This window comes from Gallinula chloropus, assembly GCF_964237585.1.
Source record: "Gallinula chloropus genome assembly, contig: HAP1_SCAFFOLD_110, whole genome shotgun sequence".
Taxonomy (NCBI): Eukaryota; Metazoa; Chordata; class Aves; order Gruiformes; family Rallidae; genus Gallinula; species Gallinula chloropus.
Window position 1 is genome coordinate 178079 of NW_028168348.1, and position 25672 is coordinate 203750.

Sequence of the window (25672 nt, forward strand, 5' to 3'; positions counted from 1 at the left end):
TTCCTGTGATATAGCCCCAGGGCTGGTGGGTGATAAAGGTGTGGGCACCCACCTGGGTGGCTGCTACTGTCACCTGCGCCTGGCTCCAGTTCTCTGGTCCACACACGATGCTGCGTGGAGTGAGTGGGAGAAGAGCAGTGGCTCCTGGGGGATGGCAGCCACATGCAGCAGAGGGGATGGCTGGGGACACGGTGGGGATGCCGGGGGGGACATGGTGAGGATGCGGCAGGTTATGTGATGGGAACAGGGCTGGGAAAGGGCTGGGCTCTCAGCAGGGATGCAGAAGGAGATGTTGGGGATGGGTGTGGCAGTACTGCTTCCCTGACGGAGCAGCAGCATTAAACACCAGCCGAGCGAGCTGGAAGCAAAGTCTTGTGCTGTTTGGTTTTAAATCTGTTGGAAGCAGCAGCACTGAGGGACTGACAGGCTGACTCTTTGTTCTTCCCTCTGCTGTCAGAGTGGATCCAAAGAATGTTTGTCAATAGGTGCTTTATAAATAAATAAACAAACAAACAAGTAACTAACTAAGTAAGTGTCTATATTTCTATCCCCCCTCACTGCAGGGGACATAGCAGGGGACTTGGCAGGGGCATGGAAGGGAAAACTGAGGACATGGCAGGGATGCAGTGGTGACATGGCAGGGACATGATGGGGATGGGAACACAATGGGGATGCAGCTGGGAATGTGGGGGAGACATCTGGGGACACAGCAGGGATGTGTTTGGGACATGGTGGTGACGGCTGGGGACATGTCAGGGACATGGTGGGGATGTCCCATGGGCATGGCAGGGATATCTGGGGATGCTTTGGGGATGGTTGGTGATACAGCATGCTGATGAGCTGTGGTGGGGATGGGTGGTGACAGCAAGTGGCAGTAAGGACACATTGAGGATGGGTGGTGGCAGCAGGTGGCAGTTGGAACCTGTTGGGAACATCGTGTGTGACAGGTGGTGGCAGCACCTGGCCGTGCAGGTAGGAGGGCTGGTAGTCAGGGAGGGGGTGACTGTCCAGGAGCACCCCCTGGCTCTCAGTGTCACAGGCACAGGACCAGGGACACCAGGGGGATCTTCCCTGCCCCCGGGGGGGCACCACCGCCAGCACCTCTCAAAGTTGCAGCTTGAGGGACACACTCTGGGTGACAGAGGTGACACCCTGTGGCCCCTCCCCCAGTGCCCCCAGCCCTCACAATGCAGTTTTACCTTGTTCACACCATGTCCCAACACCCTCCCCACCACATCCATGTCCCCATGCCCTTCCTGCCATGTCCTCACTGTGTCCCCACTGTCCCTGCCATGTCCCCACAGTTTCCCCACCACCTCTCTATCCCCATGCCATGTGCCCATGGCCCCCACCACATCTGTGTCCCCATATGCCCTCTTCACCATGTCCCTATGTCCACCTGCCATATTGCCACCATGTCTGTCCCCCTGCTATGCCTCCAAACTATCCCGGCCAAGTCCATATCCCCATGCCCTCCCCACCATGCCCTCCTGCCCTGTCACTGCAGCCCCCATCCTTCCCCCATGCCCACCTTGAGGACGGGCTTTTACTGCTCAGGGTAGCAGAACCAGACATCCTTGAGTTGGAGGTGGCCCTCCAGGACATCAGGCAGCCTTGTCCCCATGGCTGTCACCAACTCCTCCCTCCACCATATCTCCACATGCTCTCTACCACCTCTGGGTCCCCATGCATTCCCCATGTCTCCCCATCATGTGCCCCACTCAATGTCCCACGCCCTCCACACTGTGTTTCCATGTCCCCCTCTATTTCTGTGCTCAATCCCTGTGGAGACCAGCAGAGAGCAACACCCAATTCGAAATGAATTTTAGGTGAAGTCGTTTATTGGGTGAAATCCCACAGATTAGAGACATTTGTTACTGCGTGGCAAGCTGAAAAACTGCTAATTGCTTACACACACTGTTCACACCCCACTGATTGGTTAGTGATTATAACGAGTTCTGATAACCCATCTTATCGCCAAATATCCTTAGTTTACCTTTGATGCCTAAAAGCATCCGCACACCGGCTGTTTGACCATCTTATTATGGCTGGTTCTTGACATGTTCCATTACTCCCAAGTTCTTCCCATCACAACTTCTTGGTTTAGGGCAGCCTGTACCCCTGTCAGCAAGGCCACTGTGTTTTGAAAGTGTGATTATTAAGATCCTCTCAGCATGAGTAACTTGTCCTGTCTCATGGGCACACGAGGATGTTGTCAGGGCCTATGTTTTGGGTGAAGAGAGCTAGGCCACTGCCAGGCCCGCTGTCTTCCCTGACAATTCCCCCTTTTTGTATTTGTGTTACAAAAACTGCCTGTAGAGATCTCTGCAGGGCCCTTTGCAGAAAGCTCAACAAACATGGCAGGAAGAGTAAGACAACCACTACAACTGCTAAAATCAGCAATCCGGTTCTGGCCAGTGACAATACCCATCCTGACATTCCCCACCCATGAAGCCAATTGTTCAATCCAAAGAATCCATTTTCTTGTAGCTTTTGTGTTTGATCTGTTAATTTCTGAAAGCTGGTGTGAATTGACTGAGAGTGGTCAGACAGGTTCCTGCAGCACATGCCATCAGAATCTTGACAGCCGTGTCCGTGAGCCAGTGATAGGAAATCAGTTGCTGCAGGATTCTGTGAGGTGGCAGGTCTCACAGAATCCACATCCATAGCCTTAGCTACCTTTGCTGTTGTATTTGTTTGCTTTGCCAGTCAGGAGTGTCAGGAGTGTCTGGGTGTAGGTAACAGCAGCTTCTCTTCTGGTACAGGCAGCCATTATTGTCCGTGACCTTAGGCTGTGTGGAAGTCACTATTTCACTAATTTACAGGCATATTTCAAAGACTGTTCAATAGTTCAATATTTCCCATAACAAAACTCAAGTCCAGCGTGGCTGCACTTGGAACACTTGAGTTCAGTTCCTGGGACCAGGATCCCATCCTGGTTCATGCAGACTTGCTTTCTTCTGGATCCACAGCTTCATCCACTTGGCTGGTCCCCACTTGGTTCCCGTATCTGTAATGACACAGGCAGATCTCCTTCCCCCAGTTAGTACCTGTAATTTCATTTTTTTTTTACTAACACCTGACATTGACTTTCTTTGATCCCTTCCAAACCTCCTTTCAAACCTACTCCATGTTTCATCATTGGAGGTACCAAACTGTCCTGTGGCAGACATAATTAGTTCAAAACATACAGAACTTTGTTTAGTTGATCAGCTGGGGAGATGTCCTTCTCTCCCCCTTTTTGTTTGTGACGCAAATGCTTGAGAGTTTGATTCATACATTCCACCATGGCCTGGCCTGTGAGCAAATGTGGTGTCCCTGTGACATGGGGAATGCCCCAGAACTGGAAGAAGGTTTGTGCTGCCTGTGTTATATATCCTGGGTTGTTGTCAGTTTTGATTTCAGGGGGTACCCCAAGTGCTGCTGTGGCAGAGCACACGTGGCGTTGGACATGTTTACTAGATCCCCCCTTTGTGCAGTAGCCCCACACTGCCAGAGAAAAGGGATCTAGACAAACATGGACATACTTTTGCCCTCCAAATTCTGGGATGTGCGTAACATCCATTTGCCAGACTTCTAGTGGGGCTGTGCCACAAGGACTGACGCCAGGGCCAAGGCCACTGGTGAACTGCTGACAGTCCAGGCACGACTGTACAAGCCCTTTAGCCTCAGCAACTGACAGGTGGTGTTGTCGCTGAAGCACCCTGGCAGACTGATGAAAGGATTCATGTGATGTCCGAGCCTGTGCGCAGCGCTCTGCTGAGGGAGCAGCCCACGCTGGTGCTGCCAACCTGTCTGCTCTCTCATCGCCTTCTGCCAGACCTTGAGTTAGTGCAGTGGGGCTGCAAATATGGGTAATAAAGTACTGATGCTGTCGGTTAGACAGGAGGAGCCAGAATTCCTTAAACAATTTATATAATCTCTCATCTGAAACCCCTTTCAATAGTGCCCGTTCCATGCGGGTCACTATTCCCACCACACACAGGGAGTCACAGACCAGATGAACCGGTTCGGCTTTCTGCTTGTCACACACTCTCACAACCGCCTGCAACTCCAACTGCTGATTGAGGCTTGGGCTCCTTTGAATATCAAATCCTGCCATTTCCCACTCTTCTGCCATGTAATTGCAGCCTTCTGAGTCCTTCCCCCTGCATCAGTGAATACTGGAACACCCCGAACCGCACAGCCAGACAACAAGGGCTTTTCTTCTGTTGGACAGTTCTGTGCTGCTGTAGAGATTCTGTGTGGTGGGTAATGCACTTTCACTTCCCCTGCACGGTCTGATAAAGCTATTTGCAGGGCAGTGCTGTTCCTTATTGCCCAAGCTAAATACTCTGCTGCTAATGGAACAACAATAAATGTGGGTTCTGTTCCTGCAGATTCTACTACCTGATTGTGGCCTTTTACACTGACCTGGGCTGTCGCCTCCAAACACAGAGTTACAGTTCCCTTTGGCTGCATGGGCAGGAATACCCATTCTAACAACCTTAAGGGATCTTTGTCATTAGTCCACTGCATTATAATAGCAACCACATGTTCTGTTTGATTATTGACTGTGACTCCTAAGTCCCACTCAGCATCCCATCGATGGGTATATGTATTTTTGATTTTGTAACCTATGACTTGGAGGGCCTTTTTAGCTTCTTCTGACAGGATTCTCAGTGCTCCTGCACCACCTTCTCCCTTTAGCAATGCCACTAAGGGTTCCAATTCCCTATTCGTAATGCCACACAATGGTCTTAAGCAAGTTACTATCTCCAAGCAGCTTTTGAGCATCATTTAACGTGCTGACCTCAGCTGGGATCTCAATCCTTTGAGGTGTTATGGTACTTTTATCAATCTGCCACCCCAGATATTTCCACACTGGCTTCTTTTGAATTTTCTCTGGAGCAATCTGTAACCCCTTGCTTTTCAAATGCCCTGTCAACTCATGAATCAAACTTTCAATGTCCAAGTTTTTCCCACAATCAGTACCTCATCCATGTCATGATAAAGGATTAGATCAGGATGCGCTCTTTGTACTGGAGCAAGTGCCCAGGCTACATAAGCCTGGCACATAGGGGGTGAATTTTTCATGCCTTGTGGGAGCACCACCCAATGATACCTTTCCATGGGTTCATTTTTGTTTACAGTAGGGACTGAAAAGGCAAATTTTTCATAATCATCAGGGTGTAAGGGAATAGTGAAAAAACAATCCAAACGTCCCAATTTCTAGGTCTCACGTTTGGAGGTGGCAGACCGGGCTGCAAAGCTCTCGTGTCTTCCATCACGTCATTGACTTTTCTTAACTCGTGCACCAAGCGCCATCTCCCGTCCTGTTTAGGGATGGTAAAAATAGGCGAGTTCCACGGACTTGTGGAGGGCTGGATGTGTCCCTTGGTCAGTTGCTCCTCTATTCAATCTTGGAAGTGGGCAAGTTTTTCTTTAGTAAGCGGCCATCGCTCGACCCAAACGGGGGGTTGTATTTTCCAGGTTAATTTTCAAGTAAGCTGCCCACTTTCAATGGTCACCATCAAAAATCCTTTTGCTCTGTGCCCAGCCTTGCTCTCAGTGGATAAACGCATCCCTGAGCCTGTGGCACATACGAGCAAATGCTGCAAACCGATTCATCAGGAGACAGTGATTTCTGGGGGAGTTGGGTGGGAGGTGTGGATGGGAGCGGTGGGTGTAGAGACCAAGTGGGTCCCTGATCCGATGGCTGACAAGGCAGATTCTGGCCAGGCGGCTTCGGGACCGTCTCTGTAGGGCTTTTGTCCGTGTGCACAGGCTCCTTGTCAGTGTCCATGGGCTCAGGAGGTGCCGTGGGGACAACACTGACCGGTGCTTTAGTCTGTGTTTCTCTGTATCCATAGCCTTCGGGTGGGGGGGCGGTCGGTCCTGAGACTGGGGGCTCAAACCCTTTCCCAGCAGGCCGTGCCGTTGCCGCCAGAGCTTTAGCAGCCCCCGTGGCATCTGTCTGCTCCGCTTTTATGCTTTCCAGAGTGGACATCCCAAGTTTCCCAGCAGCAGCAACTCTCTTGCCCTTCTTGTCTCCCCTAGAGACTGCATCCCATAATTTATCCCCCACCCCTTGCCAGGTGTTTACACTGAGCACTAAGTGCAGTTGGAGTGAAACTCCATGGTCACAACCCCACCGCAGCAGACGCTCCAGTGCTGTCTCATCCTATTTTATGCCTCTTTGAAAGGGTTGTTGCTCAAATCCTGACTGTGGCCCTTTCCTCACTAGAGAACTCATTCCCCAGAGCTGTAACAGCTGCTCACCTTCTCAGCCGTACTGCTGCAGGGGGTTGTTTTCTCTTCTCTCCACCATCCTTGAGCACTGTCTGGTTGCTGCAGGGATTGTTTCCAGCTGCTCTTTCCCTCTGGAGTTTCGCTGGTTTCTTCACTCATGGTATCAGGAGCTGGTTCAGGTTGTGTCGGTCAATCTCGGGATCACGCCGGGGTCACCATTTGTGGTGACCGGCAACGAGCAACACCCAATTCGATATGAATTTCAGGTGAAGCCGTTTATTGGGTGAAATCCCACAGATTAGAGACATTTGTTACTGCAAAGGTGGCAAGCTGAACAACTGCTACTTGGTTACAGACACTGTTCACACCCCACTGACTGGTTTGTGATTATAACGAGTTCTGATAACCCATCTTATCGCCAAATATCCTTAGTTTACCTTTGATGCCTAAAAGCATCCGCACACCGGCTGTTTGCCCATCTTATTATGGCTGGTTCTGGGAAGGAAGAAGCTGGGTGCTATCTGGGGAGGATACCGGGCAGAGGAGCGGCTGGAGAGGGGCGTGTCTATGCAAATAAAGATCAGAGGTGCGCGCAGGGGCTGCTGGGAGTGCTCGGTGCGGAGCTCTCCGCCGGTTAACGGAGCCGGGAGCAGCGGATCCCGGCGGGAAGAGGGGGATAGGCAGGGGAATGTGAATGCGAGGGGGACCTGAGGGTGTTTCGGGGCGAATGTGTATTAACCGTGTTTTGTGTGAGTGCCGGCTGGGGTGTGTAGAGGTTCTGGTTGGCTGTTAGGCATCGCTTCTGGGCTTCTTGGCTGGGATGAAGCGTAGTATCTGTTCTTATCTGTTTAATATCTGATATGTCTTCAATGAGAGGACTTTATATTAAGCGACTTTTTGGTCCTGCGTGGGCATTCCGATCTCTTCGCCCCGGGAGGGATGGGGGGTGCCTGGAGTCGGATCCTGGTGTGGGGGATAAACCCGGCTTCCCGCTCGTCTCTAAACAGACCGTCTGTCTGCTGACAGGTGGTCCCTGTCTGTCGCGAGTCACAACCTTGCTCTCATTTATTTTGTTCTCCTTAGCACCTTTCCCTCCAAGCATCTTGCAATAGTTAGTCATTGAATTTACTCTTATTTATGTGTAAATTATAAATGCGATTTCTTATGCTCCCTTCTATACGTCCACCCCCCTCAACCATGCCAGTGTCTTGGGAACAGCCTGTGCAGTTTGCTCTGTCCCCAGATCACAAACGTTCCCTTCACACCCTGAGCTCCTGAGCTCCTTTTTTAATTCTTTCTCCCCCTCCCTCCCTTCTGCCAGGATGTTCAGCAAGGAGAGAAGAAGACGGACAAACAGCTCCTCCAACAAGGGAAGGGAGAATGGCCTGGAAGCCCGGCTGACCCGCTGCCCGCCAGCGCCAACAAGTCATGACAGGGAGAATAAGCCCTGCCCTTGTGGTGGGGACTTTGTAGCTGGTGTAAATGGGGCTGGGGGCTTCATCTGCTCTGTGCTGAGAGGCAGCATCTAGTTCTAGTGCTGGCAGCCTGACTTGAAGGCAGGAGATTCCCGGTGCTGGCTGTTCAAAGGGATCGATGCTCCTCCCGTCTGACACGGAGGAGTTTTGCCTCGTTGGGGAATCCTGTTCTCCCCGGGAAGGAGAAACGTGAGGTAAACACAGGGGGGGCCGGGATTCTCGGGGTGGAAACCCGGGGGCACCCCGAGAAGCCTCACCCCGGCTGCCCGCGCAGCTCCCTCCCTCCCTCCCCGCATCCCCGCCCTTCTGGCTCGGGCAGGGCAGGGGGAGCGGGGTGGCTGCGGGACCCAGCCGAACCCAGCGGGACAGGGGAAACCCACCCCGTTCCCGCTCGCAGGGTTCGGCCATTCCCGGCGGGTTCGGCCATTCCCGCTGGGTTCGGCGGCCGGTCGCGCGTCGCCGTTGCCCGGGCAGCCGGTCCGGCCGGTCCCGGGCGGGGCCGTTCAACGCTTCCCAAGTCCCCGCTCCGTGTCCCGGGACACGCGTCCTGCCCACCCGCCGCTCTCGCTCAGTCGAGCCTTCGGCCATGGCTGAGCCGGTCTGTGCTGCGGGAGCGGGAGAGGAGACCGGCCCCGAGCGCGGGGAGAGCGCTGGGGAAAGGGCTCGGTAAGCCCCGGGTCTCCGTCCTCTCCCCCGCTGAGCCGGGGGGAGGAGACCGGAGGGGGAACCTGCCCAGGGGCCTGGCCACTGGCCGCTCCCACCCACCCGCGTCTCTCGGGCCGCAGAACCTGCGGTGGGGGGGCGGAGAGAGAGAGGAGAGGAGAGGAGAGAGCCGCCCCTCTCCTGCCCGGGCTCTGCCTCCCCAGACAGGCGGCGGGAGGAGCCAATGGCGGGGCTGCCCCGCACAGCCCTGGGAGGGGCGGCCGGGCAGGGCCGGGCCGGGCAAGCGGGGGACAGAGCCGGGGAGGGACGGCCCAGCCCGGCCCAGCCCAGCCTGGCGCTGCCCAGGGAGGGGGAGCAGCACCGCGCATGCGTGGCCGGCCCTGGGCCACACACACCCCCACCCCACACACCCCCCCGTTGGCTCCTCCGCGTTCTCCCTGCCCAGACAGGCAGCGGTCGGAGCCAATGGCGGGGCTGCCCCGCACCCTGGTGGGAGGGGCCGGGCCGGGCCGGGCGCGGCGCAGGACGGGCGCGTTCCCGCCGCGGGCTGCCGGTGCTTGTGTCCCGATGGCTGCTGGGGCCCCTCGGCGGCCTCTTCGCCGCCGTCCGCCGCGCCCCCCGAGCTGTCCCCGGCCGCGCCGCCGCTGCAGAGGCCGCCCCCCAGGTCAGCGATCCGCCCCGAGGCCGCACGGCCGCCCGAGGGCCTCGCCCCGTCCCTGAGGCCCCGCGGCCTCCCGGGTGCGGCCTGCGGGACCTCTCCTGGGCGTTGGAGCCCAGGGCGGGAGCGGAGCTGCGGGTCCCCCCGCCCCGAGAAGGCCCCTGGCGAACCCGCCCCCCTTGGCCCCCCGGGGGCTTTTCCGTCTGGGAAGCGGGGAGTTGGGAAAGAAACGGGCCCTGGGAGCGCGCGTGGGGCAGGAGCAGAGGGCTCAGTGTGTGTGTGTGTGAGGGGGAGCAGCGGCTGGGGGCGAGTCCCGGCGTAGGGCGTGTGGAGACACGGGGCTGCCTTCCCGGGGCTGAACCGGTGCCGGCGTCCCGGAGCTCCCAGGCACAGATGGGGGGTGGTTGTGGGGTTGGAAGGGACCTGAGAGACCCATCTTGTTCCGGCCCCTGCTATGGGCAGTGATGGCCGTGCCGTGCCTGTGGCTTCTGTGTCCCAGGGTAGAAAGAGGCAAAACTGCGGGTGTGGGTGGTGAAACCCCTGGGGAGAGTAACTCAGCGTTGTACACAGGGGCATTGCCCTGCTGAAGGGCCGTGTGTGGCTTGGGGGGGTGTTAACCTGTGCAGAGTGAAACAAAGCCCCTTCCACGTTAGCCAAAGCCCTGTGTTTGGTGCTGGGAACAAGCGTAACTCATGAAGAAGCATTAACAGAAGGGAATTACCCCACTGTAGTGGGATAATTAGCGGTGCCTTGGCTGGGAGAGGTGGGGGATGCTCTGCGGTGTCTGTGAGTGTGTCTGAGATGATGCCAGGGGGGCTTGGAAAGGGAACTCCAGCAATTAGCTCTGGGAGTTTTGCTTGTGTGAAGCTGAGCCGTGGTTGTACATCCCTGTTCTGTGTCTTCTCTCCACAGCCCTCATCTGCCTGTGGAACATCCTGATGGGCAGGAACCTCCAAAGCTACAACCAGGTGGCGCCCATGACAAAGGTAGTTCACAGCCCTGGTTCTTCTGGGGTTTGGTGTCCCTTGTAAAACTGAGGGGTGTCTGAAACTGCAGAAGGGTGTGCAGCTTGGAATGAATCCCAGTGCTCTGGGTGGGATCGAGGAGCTGGGCTGCCATGCAAATGGTGATCTGAACCCCCTCTTAAGTCACGCTGTCATGTGGCCTGCTTTTGTTGTTCAGATGCTGCCATCCCTGGGTGTGAAGAGAAGGCTGAAGAAGTTTCTGCTGCTGCGGTGAAGGTACCAGCCAGGGCAGCAAGGAAACGCCGAGCTTCGGGCAGCGATGCCGCTCCAGGAGCAGAGTCTGTGGGAGAGGTTAGCAGAGACTTTCCTGACCCTGTGCAGCCTCAGGCTCTTCTTTGCCCTTGACAGCAGGTGCCTCTTGTGTGCTGGGTTTGCCTCGCCCAGATTTTACCTGCTCTGCTCTGGCATGTGGAGCTGAGGAAGGAGCACCCAAACTACATGACCATGTGAGAACAATCGCCTGCTTCCTCTGGATAAAGCCCTCTCCGCTGGGTTGGGTATCCACCGGCCCGGGAGAGGATTCCCCTAGGACTTTGGCTCTGTAAAAATGAGTCCTGAGCTGCTTGACCCCGTAGTTTGGCTGGGAGGTGCAATGTTCTTTTTCTTACTGCCCCATAGGGTGAGAGGAGTAAGAAACCCTCATGCTCTATTATTTGTCCCTGAGAGCACCATTGACTCTTTGTTTGTACAGAACCCCTTTCTGAGGGGCTCAGCTCTCCCCCAGCCAGAGTCAGGGCTGAACTCTGGAATGCTGAGGAGCTGCCTGAGGGGAACTGGGCAGGAAGCCTGAGGGGGTTTAATCCCTGCACATAAGAGAGCCCCTATTAACAATCAAACCCAAAGGGCAGCGTGCTGGTCAGAGATCCTGCAAAGATTCTTCTGCTGTGCTCTGAGCCAGCAAATCCCAGTCCCTAAATGGGACCAGAGCTGCCTCCCTTTCCAGAAGCTTCCGCTGGCTTGGGCTGGTGTTCAGGTTAAACTCAGGGTGGTGCTTTGTTTGTTTCTGTTGCAGACTCAGGCCCTGTCATCTGAGCCTGCAGTGAAAAGACCCAGAAGTTGTGTGCCAGGAGAAGAACTGGTGCAGACTGGTAAGGCTGACGTCAGGGCGTGAGCTTGTTTCTCCTGCGCTCTTCCTGGCGTGTGGTGCGACTCTCCCCCTCGGCTCACGGACGGGCTGTGGCGGCATCGCCCCTCGGTAGCGTCTGGCAGTGCTGGGGTGGGAACTCAGTCTCTTCCCTGCAGCTCCAGCTGCGATACGGCTGCTGCCAGCTGCCCAGAAGGAAACTGGTCTGGTTTGGGGTGTTAGATCCCCAGAACCCTTTTTGGGTTTGAATCTGGGGTTCAGCCTGTCAATACCTCATGCCCAGTGCAACTTGCTGCAGTTGCCAGTAAGGAAATCTGAGACTGTTCTAAAGGAACAGAACACAGGGAATGTGGGGACGTAGGGGAGAGAGTAAACATTGACCTTTGGGGAAGCTCATCAACCTCCTCAGTTGCCTTTAACAGTGGCTGATTTGCTTATGCTCTCCTCTTGTAGATCAAATGCCTTGCGGGACTCCCTTGGGCAACGGAACACTCTCCCTTTGGGACAAGACAGCTCCTTGTGCCAGGTAAAACCCTTCTGTTTGCTTTGACTTTCTTCTCTGAAAGGTTTGCTTTCCATTTCATTCCTGAAGATCCTCTGTGCTGCCCAACATTTGTCTCTGTGTCCGCACAGGGATGTTCTTCCAAGGTTTCCTGGGCTGCTCTCCTAAGGGAGGTGAACCTTCAGGAGCTTTTTATTTTTCCTTCCTCCCCTTCCAGCTAGAGATGTTTTTGTTGTTTTTTTTTTTTTTTAATCTGGGGCCGTGAAATGTAAGGTAATGACAGGGGATGCCAGGATTTTCTCTCTTCCTTTCCACCTCCCCTGGTCCTTCTCGCACAACTTAGAGGCAGTTTTCTCTTTTGGGTAACCGTGAGGTGACAAATTTGATTCCTGCCCCTCTGGTCTGCCCGAGTTCAGAGTCACCCAGCTGAGTGTGAAGAGCCTCTGCACAGAAATGCCCACTGTGTTTTGTCATGACACCAGTGCAGGATGTTTGACAGTCTCGTTGTACTTTAGGTATTTGTTTTCCTTTAGCTGTGGCTCCCCACTCACATGTAGACAGTTGTGTAGGAATAAATTGTCTCCTTTCTGGTGCTCTGACACGTATCAATGCCAAATGCCGTGCTTATAAACACTGTGGTTCCTTTCTGTTGTTTTTTCCTGCCCCACAGTGCTCCAGCCTCCTCAACTGCTGAGGCCCCCTTGACTGCTCCAGCCTTCTCCCCTGCTCCAGTCTTGTACAGTGCTCCAATCTACACCGTTGCTCGAATCTACTCTGGAGTTAAATCACACCCCAGTCTTCCATCCTACTGCTGTGTTCCATCCTACTCCGGTGTGCCATCCTACTACTGCTGTGTGCCATCCTACTACTCCAGCTTGCCATCCTACTTCCATTTTCCATCCTACTACTGCCACATGCCATTCTACTCTGCTGTTCCACCCTTGCTCCGTCTTCCATCCTTGTCCGGTTTTCCAACCTTCTCCAGTCAACCAGTGACAACTCTGTATCAGCTGGACCAACAGAAATATGGAGGAGATCCCTTTCCATCTGGGACTCCAAAGACCTGTGAGTATCCCCATGATTTGTACCTGTCCCACTTGGTGGGTAGACTGTAGCTGCACCACACAGCAGGAGGACGTAGTATCTGGTTGTCGGGACTTGTGGAGGGTGACACATTACTGCACCCCCTTAGGTACCCGCTACTTAACTCAGGCTTGTGGTTACATGGTGCTCTTCAGTCCTTTTTTCATGCTGTTGGTGACTCTCTCTGTGGCAGCAGAGCTTTGAATCCCCGTAAGCTGGTGGTTGTAACACCATGTGTTGGAGGGCAGACAGCAGGTATTGTCCCAGCCCCCGGCCTGGGAACTTCCTCTGCTCAAAAGCTTTTGTATTTCCTCTTCCTGGAGGTGCACCTGGTATGTGGGTACAGGGTGGGCATTGCAGTTCCTTGCTTGGTTCTCCTGTTCCTCCTCTGACAAGGGGTGATCTGGAGGGTTCCTAAATGAGCTTCTGCTGTTGTGGGAGTCTCCTTCAGCAGCTGGCTTTTTGTGGGAATAAATGCTGGAGATAAAGAGGATCTTTTGTTCTCTTTTGGGTTAAACAGCAAATTCCTGCAAGAAGAAAACCGGGAGAAAAGAAAGGTGGAGCTGGCTTGTTCCCAGGGGACTCCTCACAGCACAGAGCCCCACGTAAGTGAGCGCTGCTTGGGTTTGGAAAATGAACTGTGGCTCCTTGTGGTGAGGGTCTGAACCCATCCGAGTTCAGCCCAAGTCATCAGCCCGGAGCTTCTCCTGTTCTTATGGCACCACCTCTGGCTGCGAGCGGAGCGGGAAGCTGGGTTGGACTCTCCAAGCAGAGCCTCTTCTCGCTGGCCCAACGCTCTCTTTGCTGTTTTGGGGTTGGGGTTTGTTTAATCAGTCTGCCCCATTCAGGTGAATCTGACTTTGTCCCCATTCCATAAGTTTTTAAGGATCTGTTGAGCCCTTGTCAGAGACCGTAGGCTGCCAAACCCAGCTCTGGGATGAGGATTGATTCTGGCTTGGAGCACAGAGCCCGGTGTGTGACAGAGCAGGGGCTGGTGCCAGTGTTTCTCAGGACATTCCCTCCGAGGGAAAAGCGAGGCCTCAAGCGGAGACACGGCGCTGTGCAGAGCTGGGTGTGCCGAGAGCTGGGGGGACCCGCCGAGCCTGCGGGAGTGGGAAGCGCATCCCGAGTTGGGTGCGGTTAGCGCAGGGCTGGTGTGGGTAACGCCTGCTGCTCGTCCTCTGAGGGAAGGGCACATCCTCTGCCTTCCTCTGCCTTCCCTAGGAAATCCCTCAGCAGCAGAACAGCAGCGACTGTGGGGGTTTCGCCTGCCAACACGCAGACAGCATCTCCCAAGACGAGCCCATGACCTTTCCTCAGGTGAGCGAAGGTTTCCAACAGCTCCAGAGCTTTTTTGCCCTGGGTTTTTTCAAGAGCTGGGGGAGGGGAGTTCAGGCAGCAGCCTGGGGCAGGGGCTGAGGGTTTGTACCTCTCCTTGGGCACGCGCTTGCTGGGGTCGGCACTTTGGGGTGGCCTCAGCAGGGCAGAGCTGCGCTCCCCGTCCCTAACGTACCGGCTGTTTGTGCCTCCTTTCTGCCCTGACTTTCTATTTAATGGCTTTCTCTCTCCTCTTTCCAGAGTCACATCCCTCACTTCCACAGGAAGATGGTGTGGGACATAATCCACCAGCAGCTGCTGTGAGACGGGCACCACTGCAGTCACACTGTGATCCCCTTGGACTGACCCTCATTTTAGTTTCTCTTCTGAAGTTTGACCAAGTCCCTGCAATGTGGGGTTGGGTTTGTTGTTCTGTTTTTGTCTGTTAAATGTGCAAAGAGAAATATTTATTTATTTTATTGCATTAAATATTTAAATTCTATAAAAAAAAAGCCGTGCTGGTGTGAAGCTGTTTGGGACCGGAGCGGCGTTGACCCTATAAACAATATGTCATCAATCATGTTGGAGTGGGTTTTTTGGGGGTTCTTTCTGTTTTTCCCCCTTATATTCTCACAGCTGCTCTAACTCCTTTAAAATCAAAATCGACGAGTGCGAAGGCCCCGCCACAGAAGACAACGTGGTCTGGTGCATCAGGCCAGCAGTTGGATTCACAGAGGGTATCTGCAAGCCAAGATGTGCCTGCTGAGCAGAGCTCAGCACCAAGAGAAAAGCCTCCCACTCTGGCTCTACCTGAAGGCAGCATCGTGCCCCACAGTAAAGGGGTGCATAAAGAGGATGCTCTGGCCATGCATCGTGATGGTAGCAGGGCAGCAGGAATGGGTGAAGGTCACTCAGGAGGTAAGGGATTTCCAAATCCTCCTACAAATACATGGGGACCAAGTGTTTTATGTGCTGTACCCCTTCTGCTTCAGAACATGTCTAAATCTATCCTCTCCCTCTAAATCTATTCCTCTCAGCAGAGGAATATTTGGCCCTTGTACAGGTGGGTATGCATTTGCTCTCAGAATTCCCATCGCTGTTGGCTCTGGGTGAATTTCAGGGTCTGCTGCAAAGGGGTGAATGGGCTGGTCCCCTTTCAGCATGGAGTTTACTGTCTAAAGCTGAGGGTGTGCTTGAGCAGCCCAGTGAAATGGGCCGTGTCTGGGTGCTGAACACCCCGCTGCTTTGAGACCTGCTCACACGAATGGTTTCTGCTCCCGTTGAGGCAGCCTCCAGTAAGCACGGGGTCCTTCTCTCTTTATGGGCTGCTGCTGAATGGATGGATGGCAGCAGGTTTCTGAGGTGCTGCTGGGCGAGGCAGAGACGTGCTCTGAGGAGCTGTGGTTGAGTCAGTTGGTTTCAGATCAAGTGCCCTTGAACCCTGTCAGTTCTGTGTGAAGAGTTGCATGGCCCCCATGTGCTGAACTCCAAGTCAATGCTGGCCACATGTTTTTACAGCAGCATACACACCCTACTTTCTGTGTCCAGCATAGACTTGGCCAGCAGATGAATGCCTGCTATTCCCAACTGGATATTCCCACCCTGCCAACTCCAGTAGAAGGCAAGTAACTCAACTGCTCACAAGCTGTTTGCTTGAGAAACTTGTAGGGTCATGCAAAAGCCCAATGCCCCTGAGCACGGTGGTGGCAGACAGACTTGAGAGTCCAAGGCAGCTCTGCTGAGTCGCAGCTGCAGGCGGGTCTGATGGAGGGGCAGGGGTGTGGAAGGGAGATGGGAGCAGCAGAAGGAATGCTGTTGGTTCTCAGGAGGTCGCTGTGCAGCGCGGCTGATCCGCCCGAAGGGCTCATTTCTGGGCATCCACTCACCCTGAGCTCTTCTGTTTTGCAGTTGGCAGGATCTGCGTGGCTCCGGCTCTGGATGGGGCGTGGTTACGGGCTCAAGTCAATAGGTACTTTGAAGAGACCGGTGAAGTGGAGCTCCGCTACGTGGACTATGGAGGCTACAACAGAGTGAAGATCGACCAGCTCAGGAAGATCAGGTCTGTAGCTCCTCTGCTGCTGCTGCTTGGATTGCTGGGAGCGTGGTCTGGGGTCTTTGGAGGGTCGTTACTTTTAAACTGAATTCCTGCTAAAGCAGTTGATTAATTGCCGTAACCTTCAAGGACACAGGAGAAACTTAAATCCATCTTCTTTGGGTTTGTTCCCTTTTCCTTCAGGTCTGACTTCTTATCGCTGCCTTTCCAAGCAGCAGAAGTTTTGCTGGACAACGTGGTCCCGCTGGCAGGTAACGGAGCTCTCGAGACGTACCCTGGTGGTGCTCTGGCAGGTTTCCCTGGGTGCCAGCTGTGTACCAGCCATGATTCTGTCTCAGCCTTCTCCCTCCCCTTGCGAGCGCAGCCTCTGAAGGGACTGGAGTGAGGGCTGGAGAAAACGTATTTTCTTCTAAATGTGTGAGTGTGGCACAACCTGTCAGGCTCCAGGGGAGAGATGGGGAAGGGCCAGGCTTTCTCCTGTGTGGAGGGAGGAGAGAAGGAATGACTTTACTGAAGAGCAGGTTGGCAGGACCTTCAGGGTATAGGTGAAGTAGCTGGAGCTACTCTGCCACCTACTGTCCCGAAGGAGTTACCAAGGCAAACTTAGCTTTTAATTTGCTAGACAAACGCCTGAGATTTTCCTACTAGTCAGAGTCAAAACAGCAATGGCAGATGAAAAGTCTGCTCTTCTGCCTTTCAAGCCTCCCAATTCATCAGCTGCTGGCGTTCACATGCAGGTGGCTTTAGAAAGCGCTCGGTCCTTTCCCTTCGGCAGCACAGCAGGGATAATACTTGTGTGACCTCCAGCTGGATAGGCTGGGTCCAGCAAATGCCTCCAGCGGTGGCAGGGGAGGGTTCTCTGTTCGGGCTGCTGTCAGAGGTCAGGCAGGGCTGGTTGCTTAGTCCCTCCTGGCCTTTGAAGCCTGGCACCATCTCATCTGCTGTCTCCCACTCTGCTCTCTCCACAGACGAGGATCACTTCTCATCCCAAGCGGACGCCGCCATGGTGGAGATGACCAGAGGTGCAGTCCTGGTGGCGCAGGTCAGTGGGAGCTGTCTGGGAAAGCCTTGCTGCTGCTTTGAGTGCTGCTGTTGGCCCCTCTCCTCCAGCATCCTGTGTGTGCTCCAGGCCAGAACAAAGGCCCAGCTTGGACGCCTGGCTGCTGGGCAGGGCTCTCGTGGAGAAACCTTGGTGCTGAGACCTTCCTGGTGCAGCATCGGCAGTGCAGTGGCTGACGCTGGCCGTGCCAACTCTGTGGCTCAGGGCAGGGCACTGCTGAGAATCGCTCACACTCGCGACTAGGACTGGTGTCTGTCTGCACACTGATGTCGGTCTGTCTTTTCCAGGTCACAAATTATGACAGTGCAACAGGTCTGCCACTGGTAGAGCTCTGAACTCGATGGGAGATGAGGTGTGTCTGGCCACATGCCTGTTTTGTCAACACTCTTAGAGTTGACGATGATGATGATGCAGAGTGTTGATCAGCAACTGGCTGATGGTTCTTTCCAGTGGCTTGTTCACCTTTCTACTTCTTTTCCCCCCCTTTAGATGCTGTCAGTGAACAGAGCTCTAGTGGAAAGAGGGCTGGCTCAGCGGCTTGACCACTAGAGATGCCCCAGATGCTCTGACGCTTGTTTCTGCAGAGAAATCTTCTTTTGCACTGTTACAATTTGGTTTGGCAAGTTCTTAAAAGAAAACGTTCTCTTACCAGTGTGTGGAGTTTTTCTGGTCTGTTCAAACACGTTTCGTAGGGAGCACAGCTCGTCCTTACGCGGTGTCTGGGTCACACGAGACCGGGAGATACTTCATGGGAGGATGAACGTGCACCATGTTATTATGGCTTAGACACACTAGGAGTAAAAAAACCCAAACCAACTACTCAAAAACCTACTAAATACAGCCTGGTGCTAACGTGAGTTTCGTGGCCAGCGATGCACAGAAGACCAGCAGTTTGTTGCTGCTTAGAAACATCCAGTCATCAGTTTCCACACAGCATCCTTGAGCTCCTGGATCCTCACGCTGTAGATGAGGGGGTTCACTGCTCAGGGAACCACCAAGTAAAGAAATGCCACTACCAGGTTCACTTGTCTGTGGAGACAGGACAAGGGGCAATGGCATCTTGTAGGAGCGTAGGAATTTCCACACCAACATGTGGAAGAACTTTTTCAGTGAGAGTGAGGGAGCCCTGGGACAGGCTGCCCAGGGGAGTTTGGAGTCTCCTTCTCTGGAGCTATTCCAGCCCCATCTGTACGCCGACCTGTGTGACCTGTCCAAGGGAAACTGCTTTGGCTGGGGGTTAGACCCAATAAAAAATAGGTGAGTTCCACGGACTTGTGGAGGGCTGGATGTGTCCCTTGGTCAGTTGCTCCTCTATTCAATCTTGGAAGTGGGCAAGTTTTTCTTTAGTAAGCGGCCATCGCTCGACCCAAACGGGGGGTTGTGTTTTCCAGGTTAATTTTCAAGTAAGCTGCCCACTTTCAATGGTCACCATCAAAAATCCTTTTGCTCTGTGCCCAGCCTTGCTCTCAGTGGATAAACGCATCCCTGAGCCTGTGGCACATACGAGCAAATGCTGCAAACCGATTCATCAGGAGACAGTGATTTCTGGGTGGGTTGGGTGGGAGGTGTGGATGGGAGCGGTGGGTGTAGAGACCAAGTGGGTCCCTGATCCGATGGCTGACAAGGCAGATTCTGGCCAGGCGGCTTCGGGACCGTCTCTGTAGGGCTTTTGTCCGTGTGCACAGGCTCCTTGTCAGTGTCCATGGGCTCAGGAGGTGCCGTGGGGACAACACTGACCGGTGCTTTAGTCTGTGTTTCTCTGTATCTGTAGCCTTCGGGTGGGGGGGCGGTCGGTCCTGGGACTGGGGGCTCAAACCCTTTCCCAGCAGGCCATGCCGTTGCCGCCAGAGCTTTAGCAGCCCCCGTGGCATCTGTCTGCTCCGCTTTTATGCTTTCCAGAGTGGACATCCCAAGTTTCCCAGCAGCAGCAACTCTCTTGCCCTTCTTGTCTCCCCTAGAGACTGCATCCCATAATTTATCCCCCACCCCTTGCCAGGTGTTTACACTGAGCACTAAGTGCAGTTGGAGTGAAACTCCATGGTCACAACCCCACCGCAGCAGACGCTCCAGTGCTGGCTCATCCTATTTTATGCCTCTTTGAAAGGGTTGTTGCTCAAATCCTGACTGTGGCCCTTTCCTCACTAGAGAACTCATTCCCCAGAGCTGTAACAGCTGCTCACCTTCTCAGCCATACTGCTGCAGGGTGTTGTTTTCTCTTCTCTCCACCATCCTTGAGCACTGTCTGGTTGCTGCAGGGATTGTTTCCAGCTGCTCTTTCCCTCTGGAGTTTCGCTGGTTTCTTCACTCATGGTATCAGGAGCTGGTCGGTCGCAGGTTCAGGTTGTGTCGGTCAATCTCGGGATCACGTCAGGGTCACCATTTGTGGTGACCGGCAACGAGCAACACCCAATTCGAAATGAATTTCAGGTGAAGCCGTTTATTGGGTGAAATCCCACAGATTAGAGACATTTGTTACTGCAAAGGTGGCAAGCTGAACAACTGCTACTTGGTTACACACACTGTTCACACCCCACTGACTGGTTTGTGATTATAACGAGTTCTGATAACCCATCTTATCGCCAAATATCCTTAGTTTACCTTTGATGCCTAAAAGCATCCGCACACCGGCTGTTTGACCATCTTATTATGGCTGGTTCTGGGAAGGAAGAAGCTGGGTGCTATCTGGGGAGGATACCGGGCAGAGGAGCGGCTGGAGAGGGGCGTGTCTATGCAAATAAAGATCAGAGGTGCGCGCAGGGGCTGCTGGGAGTGCTCGGTGCGGAGCTCTCCGCCGGTTAATGGAGCCGGGAGCAGCGGATCCCGGCGGGAAGAGGGGGATAGGCAGGGGAATATGAATGCGAGGGGGACCTGAGGGTGTTTCGGGGCAAATGTGTATTAACCGTGTTTTGTGTGAGTGCCGGCGGGGGTGTGTAGAGGTTCTGGTTGGCTGTTGGGCATCGCTTCTGGGGTTCTTGGCTGAGATCAAGTATAGTATCTGCTCTTATTAGTTTAATATCTGATATGTCTTCAATTAGAGGACTTTATATTAAGCGATTTCTTGGTCCTGCGTGGGCACTCCGATCTCTTCGCCCCCGGAGGGATGGGGGTGCCTGGAGTCGGGTCCCGGTGTGGGGGATAAACCCGGCTTCCCGCCTGTCTCTAAACAGACCGTCTGTCTGCTGACAGGTGGTCCCTGTCTGTCGCGAGTCACAACCTTGCTCTCATTTATTTTGTTCTCCTTAGCACCTTTCCCTCCAAGCATCTTGCAATAGTTAGTCATTGAATTTACTCTTATTTATGTGTAAATTATAAATGCGACTTCTTATGCTCCCTTCTATACGTCCACCCCCCTCAACCATGCCACTGTCTTGGGAACAGCCTGTGCAGTTTGCTCTGTCCCGAGATCACAAACGTTCCCTTCACACCCTGAGCTCCTGAGCTCCTTTTTTAATTCTTTCTCCCCCTCCCTCCCTTCTGCCAGGATGTTCAGCAAGGAGAGAAGAAGACGGACAAACAGCTCCTCCAACAAGGGAAGGGAGAATGGCCTGGAAGCCCGGCTGACCCGCTGCCCGCCAGCGCCAAGAAGTCATGACAGGGAGAATAAGCCCTGCCCTTGTGGTGGGGACTTTGTAGCTGGTGTAAATGGGGCTGGGGGCTTCATCTGCTCTGTGCTGAGAGAGGCAGCATCTAGTTCTAGTGCTGGCAGCCTGACTTGAAGGCAGGAGATTCCCGGTGCTGGCTGTTCAAAGGGATCGATGCTCCTCCCGTCTGACACGGAGGAGTTTTGCCTCGGTGGGGAATCCTGTTCTCCCCGGGAAGGAGAAACGTGAGGTAAACACAGGGGGTGCCGGGATTCTCGGGGTGGAAACCCGGGGGCACCCCGAGAAGCCTCACCCCGGCTGCCCGCGCAGCTCCCTCCCTCCCCGCATCCCCGCCCTTCTGGCTCGGGCAGGGCAGGGGGAGCGGGGTGGCTGCGGGACCCAGCCGAACCCAGCGGGACAGGGGAAACCCACCCCGTTCCCGCTCGCAGGGTTCGGCCATTCCCGGCGGGTTCGGCCATTCCCGCTGGGTTCGGCGGCCGGTCGCTCGTCGCCGTTGCCCGGGCAGCCGGTCCGGCCGGTCCCGGGCGGGGCCGTTAAACGCTTCCCAAGTCCCCGCTCCGTGTCCCGGGACACGCGTCCTGCCCACCCGCCGCTCTCGCTCAGTCGAGCCTTCGGCCATGGCTGAGCCGGTCTGTGCTGCGGGAGCGGAGACCGGCACCGAGCGCCGGGAGAGCGCTGGGGAAAGGGCTCGGTAAGCCCCGGGAGCCTCCGTCCTCTCCCCCGCTGAGCCGGGGGGAGGAGACCGGAGGGGGAACCTGCCCAGGGGCCGGGCCGCCGGCCGCTCCCACCCACCCGCGTCCCTCGGGCCGCAGAACCTGCGGTGGGGGGGCGGAGAGAGAGAGAGGAGAGGAGAGAGCCGCCCCTCTCCTGCCCGGGCTCTGCCTCCCCAGACAGGCGGCGGGAGGAGCCAATGGCGGGGCTGCCCCGCACAGCCCTGGGAGGGGCGGCCGGGCAGGGCCGGGCCGGGCAAGCGGGGGCAGAGCCGGGGAGGGACGGCCCAGCCCGGCCCAGCCCAGCCTGGCGCTGCCCAGGGAGGGGGAGCAGCACCGCGCATGCGTGGCCGGCCCTGGGCCACACACCCCCCCGTTGGCTCCTCCGCGTTCTCCCTGCCCAGACAGGCAGCGGTCGGAGCCAATGGCGGGGCTGCTCCGCACCCTGGTGGGAGGGGCCGGGCCGTGCCGGGCGCGGCGCAGGACGGGCGCGTTCCCGCCGCGGGCTGCCGGTGCCTCTGTGCCGATGGCTGCTGGGGCCCCTCGGCGGCCTCTTCGCCGCCGTCCGCCGCGTCCCCCGCGCCGTCCCCGGTCTCGCCGCCGCTGCAGAGGCCGCCCCCCAGGTCAGCGATCCGCCCCGAGGCCGCACGGCCGCCCGAGGGCCTCGCCCCGTCCCTGAGGCCCCGCGGCCTCCCGGGTGCGGCCTGCGGGACCTCTCCTGGGCGTTGGAGCCCAGGGCGGGAGCGGAGCTGCGGGTCCCCCCGCCCCGAGAAGGCCCCTGGCGAACCCGCCCCCCTTGGCCCCCCGGGGGCTTTTCCGTCTGGGAAGCGGGGAGTTGGGAAAGAAACGGGCCCTGGGAGCGCGCGTGGGGCAGGAGCAGAGGGGTGGGGGGGGGGGGGGGGGGGGGGGGTGAGCAGCGGCTGGGGGCGAGTCCCGGCGTAGGGCGTGTGGAGACACGGGGCTGCCTTCCCGGGGCTGAACCGGTGCCGGCGTCCCGGAGCTCCCAGGCACAGATGGTGGGTGGTTGTGGGGTTGGAAGGGACCTGAGAGACCCATCTTGTTCCGGCCCCCCTGCTATGGGCAGTGATGGCCGTGCTGTGCCTGTGGCTTCTGTGTCCCAGGGTAGAAAGAGGCAAAACTGCGGGTGTGGGTGGTGAAACCCCCGGGGAGAGTAACTCAGCGTTGTACACAGGGGCATTGCCCTGCTGAAGGGCAGTGTGTGGCTTGGGGGGGGGGTTAACCTGTGCAGAGTGAAACAAAGCCCCTTCCACGTTAGCCAAAGCCCTGTGTTTGGTGCTGGGAACAAGCGTAACTCATGAAGAAGCATTAACAGAAAGGAATTACCCCACTGTAGTGGGATAATTAGCAGAGCCTTGGCTGGGAGAGGTGGGGGATGCTCTGCGGTGTCTGTGAGTGTGTCTGAGATGATCCCAGGGGGGCTTGGAAAGGGAACTCCAGCAATTAGCTCTGGGAGTTTTGCTTGTGTGAAGCTGAGCCGTGGTTGTACATCCCTGTTCTGTGTCTTCTCTCCACAGCCCTCATCTGCCTGTGGAACATCCTGATGGGCAGGAACCTCCAAAGCTACAACCAGGTGGCGCCCATGACAAAGGTAGTTCACAGCCCTGGTTCTGGGGTTTGGTGTCCCTTGTAAAACTGAGGGGTGTCTGAAACTGCAGAAGGGTGTGCAGCTTGGAATGAATCCCAGTGCTCTGGGTGGGATCGAGGAGCTGGGCTGCCATGCAAATGGCGATCTGAACCCCTCTTAAGTCACGCTGTCATGTGTCCTGCTTTTGTTGTTCAGATGATGCCATCCCTGGGTGTGAAGAGAAGGCTGAAGAAGTTTCTGCTGCTGCGGTGAAGGTACCAGCCAGGGCAGCAAGGAAACGCCGAGCTTCGGGCAGCGATGCCGCTCCAGGAGCAGAGTCTGTGGGAGAGGTTAGCAGAGACTTTCTTGAACCTGTGCAGCCTCAGGCTCTTCTTTGCCCTTGACAGCAGGTGCCTCTTGTGTGCTGGGTTTGCCTCGCCCAGATTTTACCTGCTCTGCTCTGGCATGTGGAGCTGAGGAAGGAGCACCCAAACTACATGACCATGTGAGAACAATCGCCTGCTTCCTCTGGATAAAGCCCTCTCTGCTGGGTTGGGTATCCACCGGCCCGGGAGAGGATTCCCCTAGGACTCTGGCTCTGTAAAAACGAGTCCTGAGCTGCTTGACCCCTTAGTTTGGTTGGGAGGTGCCGTGTTCTTTTTCTTACTGCCCCGTAGGGTGAGAGGAGTAAGAAACCCTCATGCTCTATTATTTGTCCCTGAGAGCACCATTGACTCTTTGTTTGTACAAAACCCCTTTCTGAGGGGCTCAGCTCTCCCCGAGCCAGAGTCAGGGCTGAACTCTGGAATGCTGAGGAGCTGCCTGAGGGGAACTGGGCAGGAAGCCTGAGGGGGTTTAATCCCTGCACATAAGAGAGCCCCTATTAACAATCAAACCCAAAGGGCAGCGTGCTGGTCAGAGATCCTGCAAAGATCCTTCTGCTGTGCTCTGAGCCAGCAAATCCCAGTCCCTAAATGGGACCAGAGCTGCCTCCCTTTCCAGAAGCTTCCGCTGGCTTGGGCTGGTGTTCAGGTTAAACTCAGGGTGGTGCTTTGTTTGTTTCTGTTCCAGACTCAGGCCCTGTCATCTGAGCCTGCAGTGAAAAGACCCAGAAGTTCTGTGCTGGAGGAAGAACTGGTGCAGACTGGTAAGGCTGACGTCAGGGCGTGAGCTTGTTTCTCCTGCGCTCTTCCTGGCGTGTGGTGCGACTCTCCCCCTCGGCTCACGGACGGGCTGTGGCGGCATCGCCCCTCGGTAGCGTCTGGCAGTGCTGGGGTGGGAACTCAGTCTCTTCCCTGCAGCTCCAGCTGCGATACGGCTGCTGCCAGCTGGCCAGAAGGAAACTGGTCTGGTTTGGGGTGTTAGATCCCCAGAACCCTTTTTGGGTTTGAATCTGGGGTTCAGCCTGGCGATACCTCATGCCCAGTGCAACTTGCTGCAGTTGCCAGTAAGGAAATCTGAGACTGTTCTAAAGGAACAGAACACAGGGAATGTGGGGATGTAGGGGAGAGAGTAAACATTGACCTTTGGGGAAGCTCATCAACCTCCTCAGTTGCCTTTAACAGTGGCTGATTTGCTTATGCTCTCCTCTTGTAGATCAAATGCCTTGCGGGACTCCCTTGGGCAACGGAACACTCTCCCTTTGGGACAAGACAGCTCCTTGTGCCAGGTAAAACCCTTCTGTTTGCTTTGACTTTCTTCTCTGAAAGGTTTGCTTTCCATTTCATTCCTGAAGATCCTCTGTGCTGCCCAACATTTGTCTCTGTGTCCGCACAGGGATGTTCTTCCAAGGTTTCCTGGGCTGCTCTCCTAAGGGAGGTGAACCTTCAGTAGCTTTTTATTTTTCCTTACTCCCCTACCAGCTAGAGATGTTTTTGTTGTTTTTTTTTTTTTTTAATCTGGGGCCGTGAAATGTAAGGTAATGACAGGGGATGCCAGGATTTTCTCTCTTCCTTTCCACCTCCCCTGGTCCTTCTCGCACAACTTAGAGGCAGTTTTCTCTTTTGGGTAACCGTGAGGTGACAAATTTGATTCCTGCCCCTCTGGTCTGCCCGAGTTCAGAGTCACCCAGCTGAGTGTGAAGAGCCTCTGCACAGAAATGCCCACTGTGTTTTGTCATGACACCAGTGCAGGATGTTTGACAGTCTCTGTGATAAATGAGCCTTTGTTCAGTAAACCACATGTACCTTGAAACAGGTTGTAACGTTCTGATTTTGTAAGAATGATTGTGTAACGTATATTGTTAGTTGCTAACGAAGCATAGAACTGAGTTATAGGTAACTTAGAAGTGGAAACCATAGAAATTAAGTAGCCAATGAATGAGCTTGCTGTTAAAGATGACCAAATATGGGAGAGGGGTCAACTAAGGGACAAGTGAGGAAGAGGAGCAACTTCATCCCATCGACCACTAGAAGGTAGAAGACGACCCCCTAACAACAACTGGCGCATGTGCAGAAGAAGCCTCAGTGAAACAATCGGGACCCGGAACTAAAGGACTATAAAAACCTGAATTCGGAGAGGGACGGTGCGTGCCGTTGGTAGAGCTGAGACTCTCCGGCCGCCCAGCGCTGTTTGCTTAATTGCCGCCTGCTAAATTAATAAAATTAACTTTGTAACTGAATTAA

At 55.2% G+C, this 25672-nt stretch overlaps 1 protein-coding gene and 1 long non-coding RNA gene across 2 annotated transcripts; both read left to right on the plus strand.

The window, feature by feature from the left end:
- Positions 1-10311: 10311 nt before the first annotated feature.
- LOC311204593 (uncharacterized protein) lies at positions 10312-14535 on the plus strand (the record flags this gene model as incomplete). Its single annotated transcript, XM_084281000.1, has 6 exons — positions 10312-10334; positions 11590-11662; positions 12435-12703; positions 13242-13326; positions 13946-14041; positions 14300-14535. The coding sequence occupies 6 exons, from the start codon at positions 10312-10314 to the stop codon at positions 14360-14362; spliced, it is 609 nt and encodes a 202-aa protein (XP_084137126.1). The 3' UTR covers positions 14363-14535.
- Positions 14536-17063: 2528 nt separating this feature from the next.
- On the plus strand, positions 17064-17718 carry LOC311204597. Its single transcript, XR_014618078.1, has 3 exons — positions 17064-17133; positions 17439-17503; positions 17641-17718. It is a non-coding gene; the product is annotated as an uncharacterized lncRNA (long non-coding RNA).
- Positions 17719-25672: the final 7954 nt, after the last annotated feature.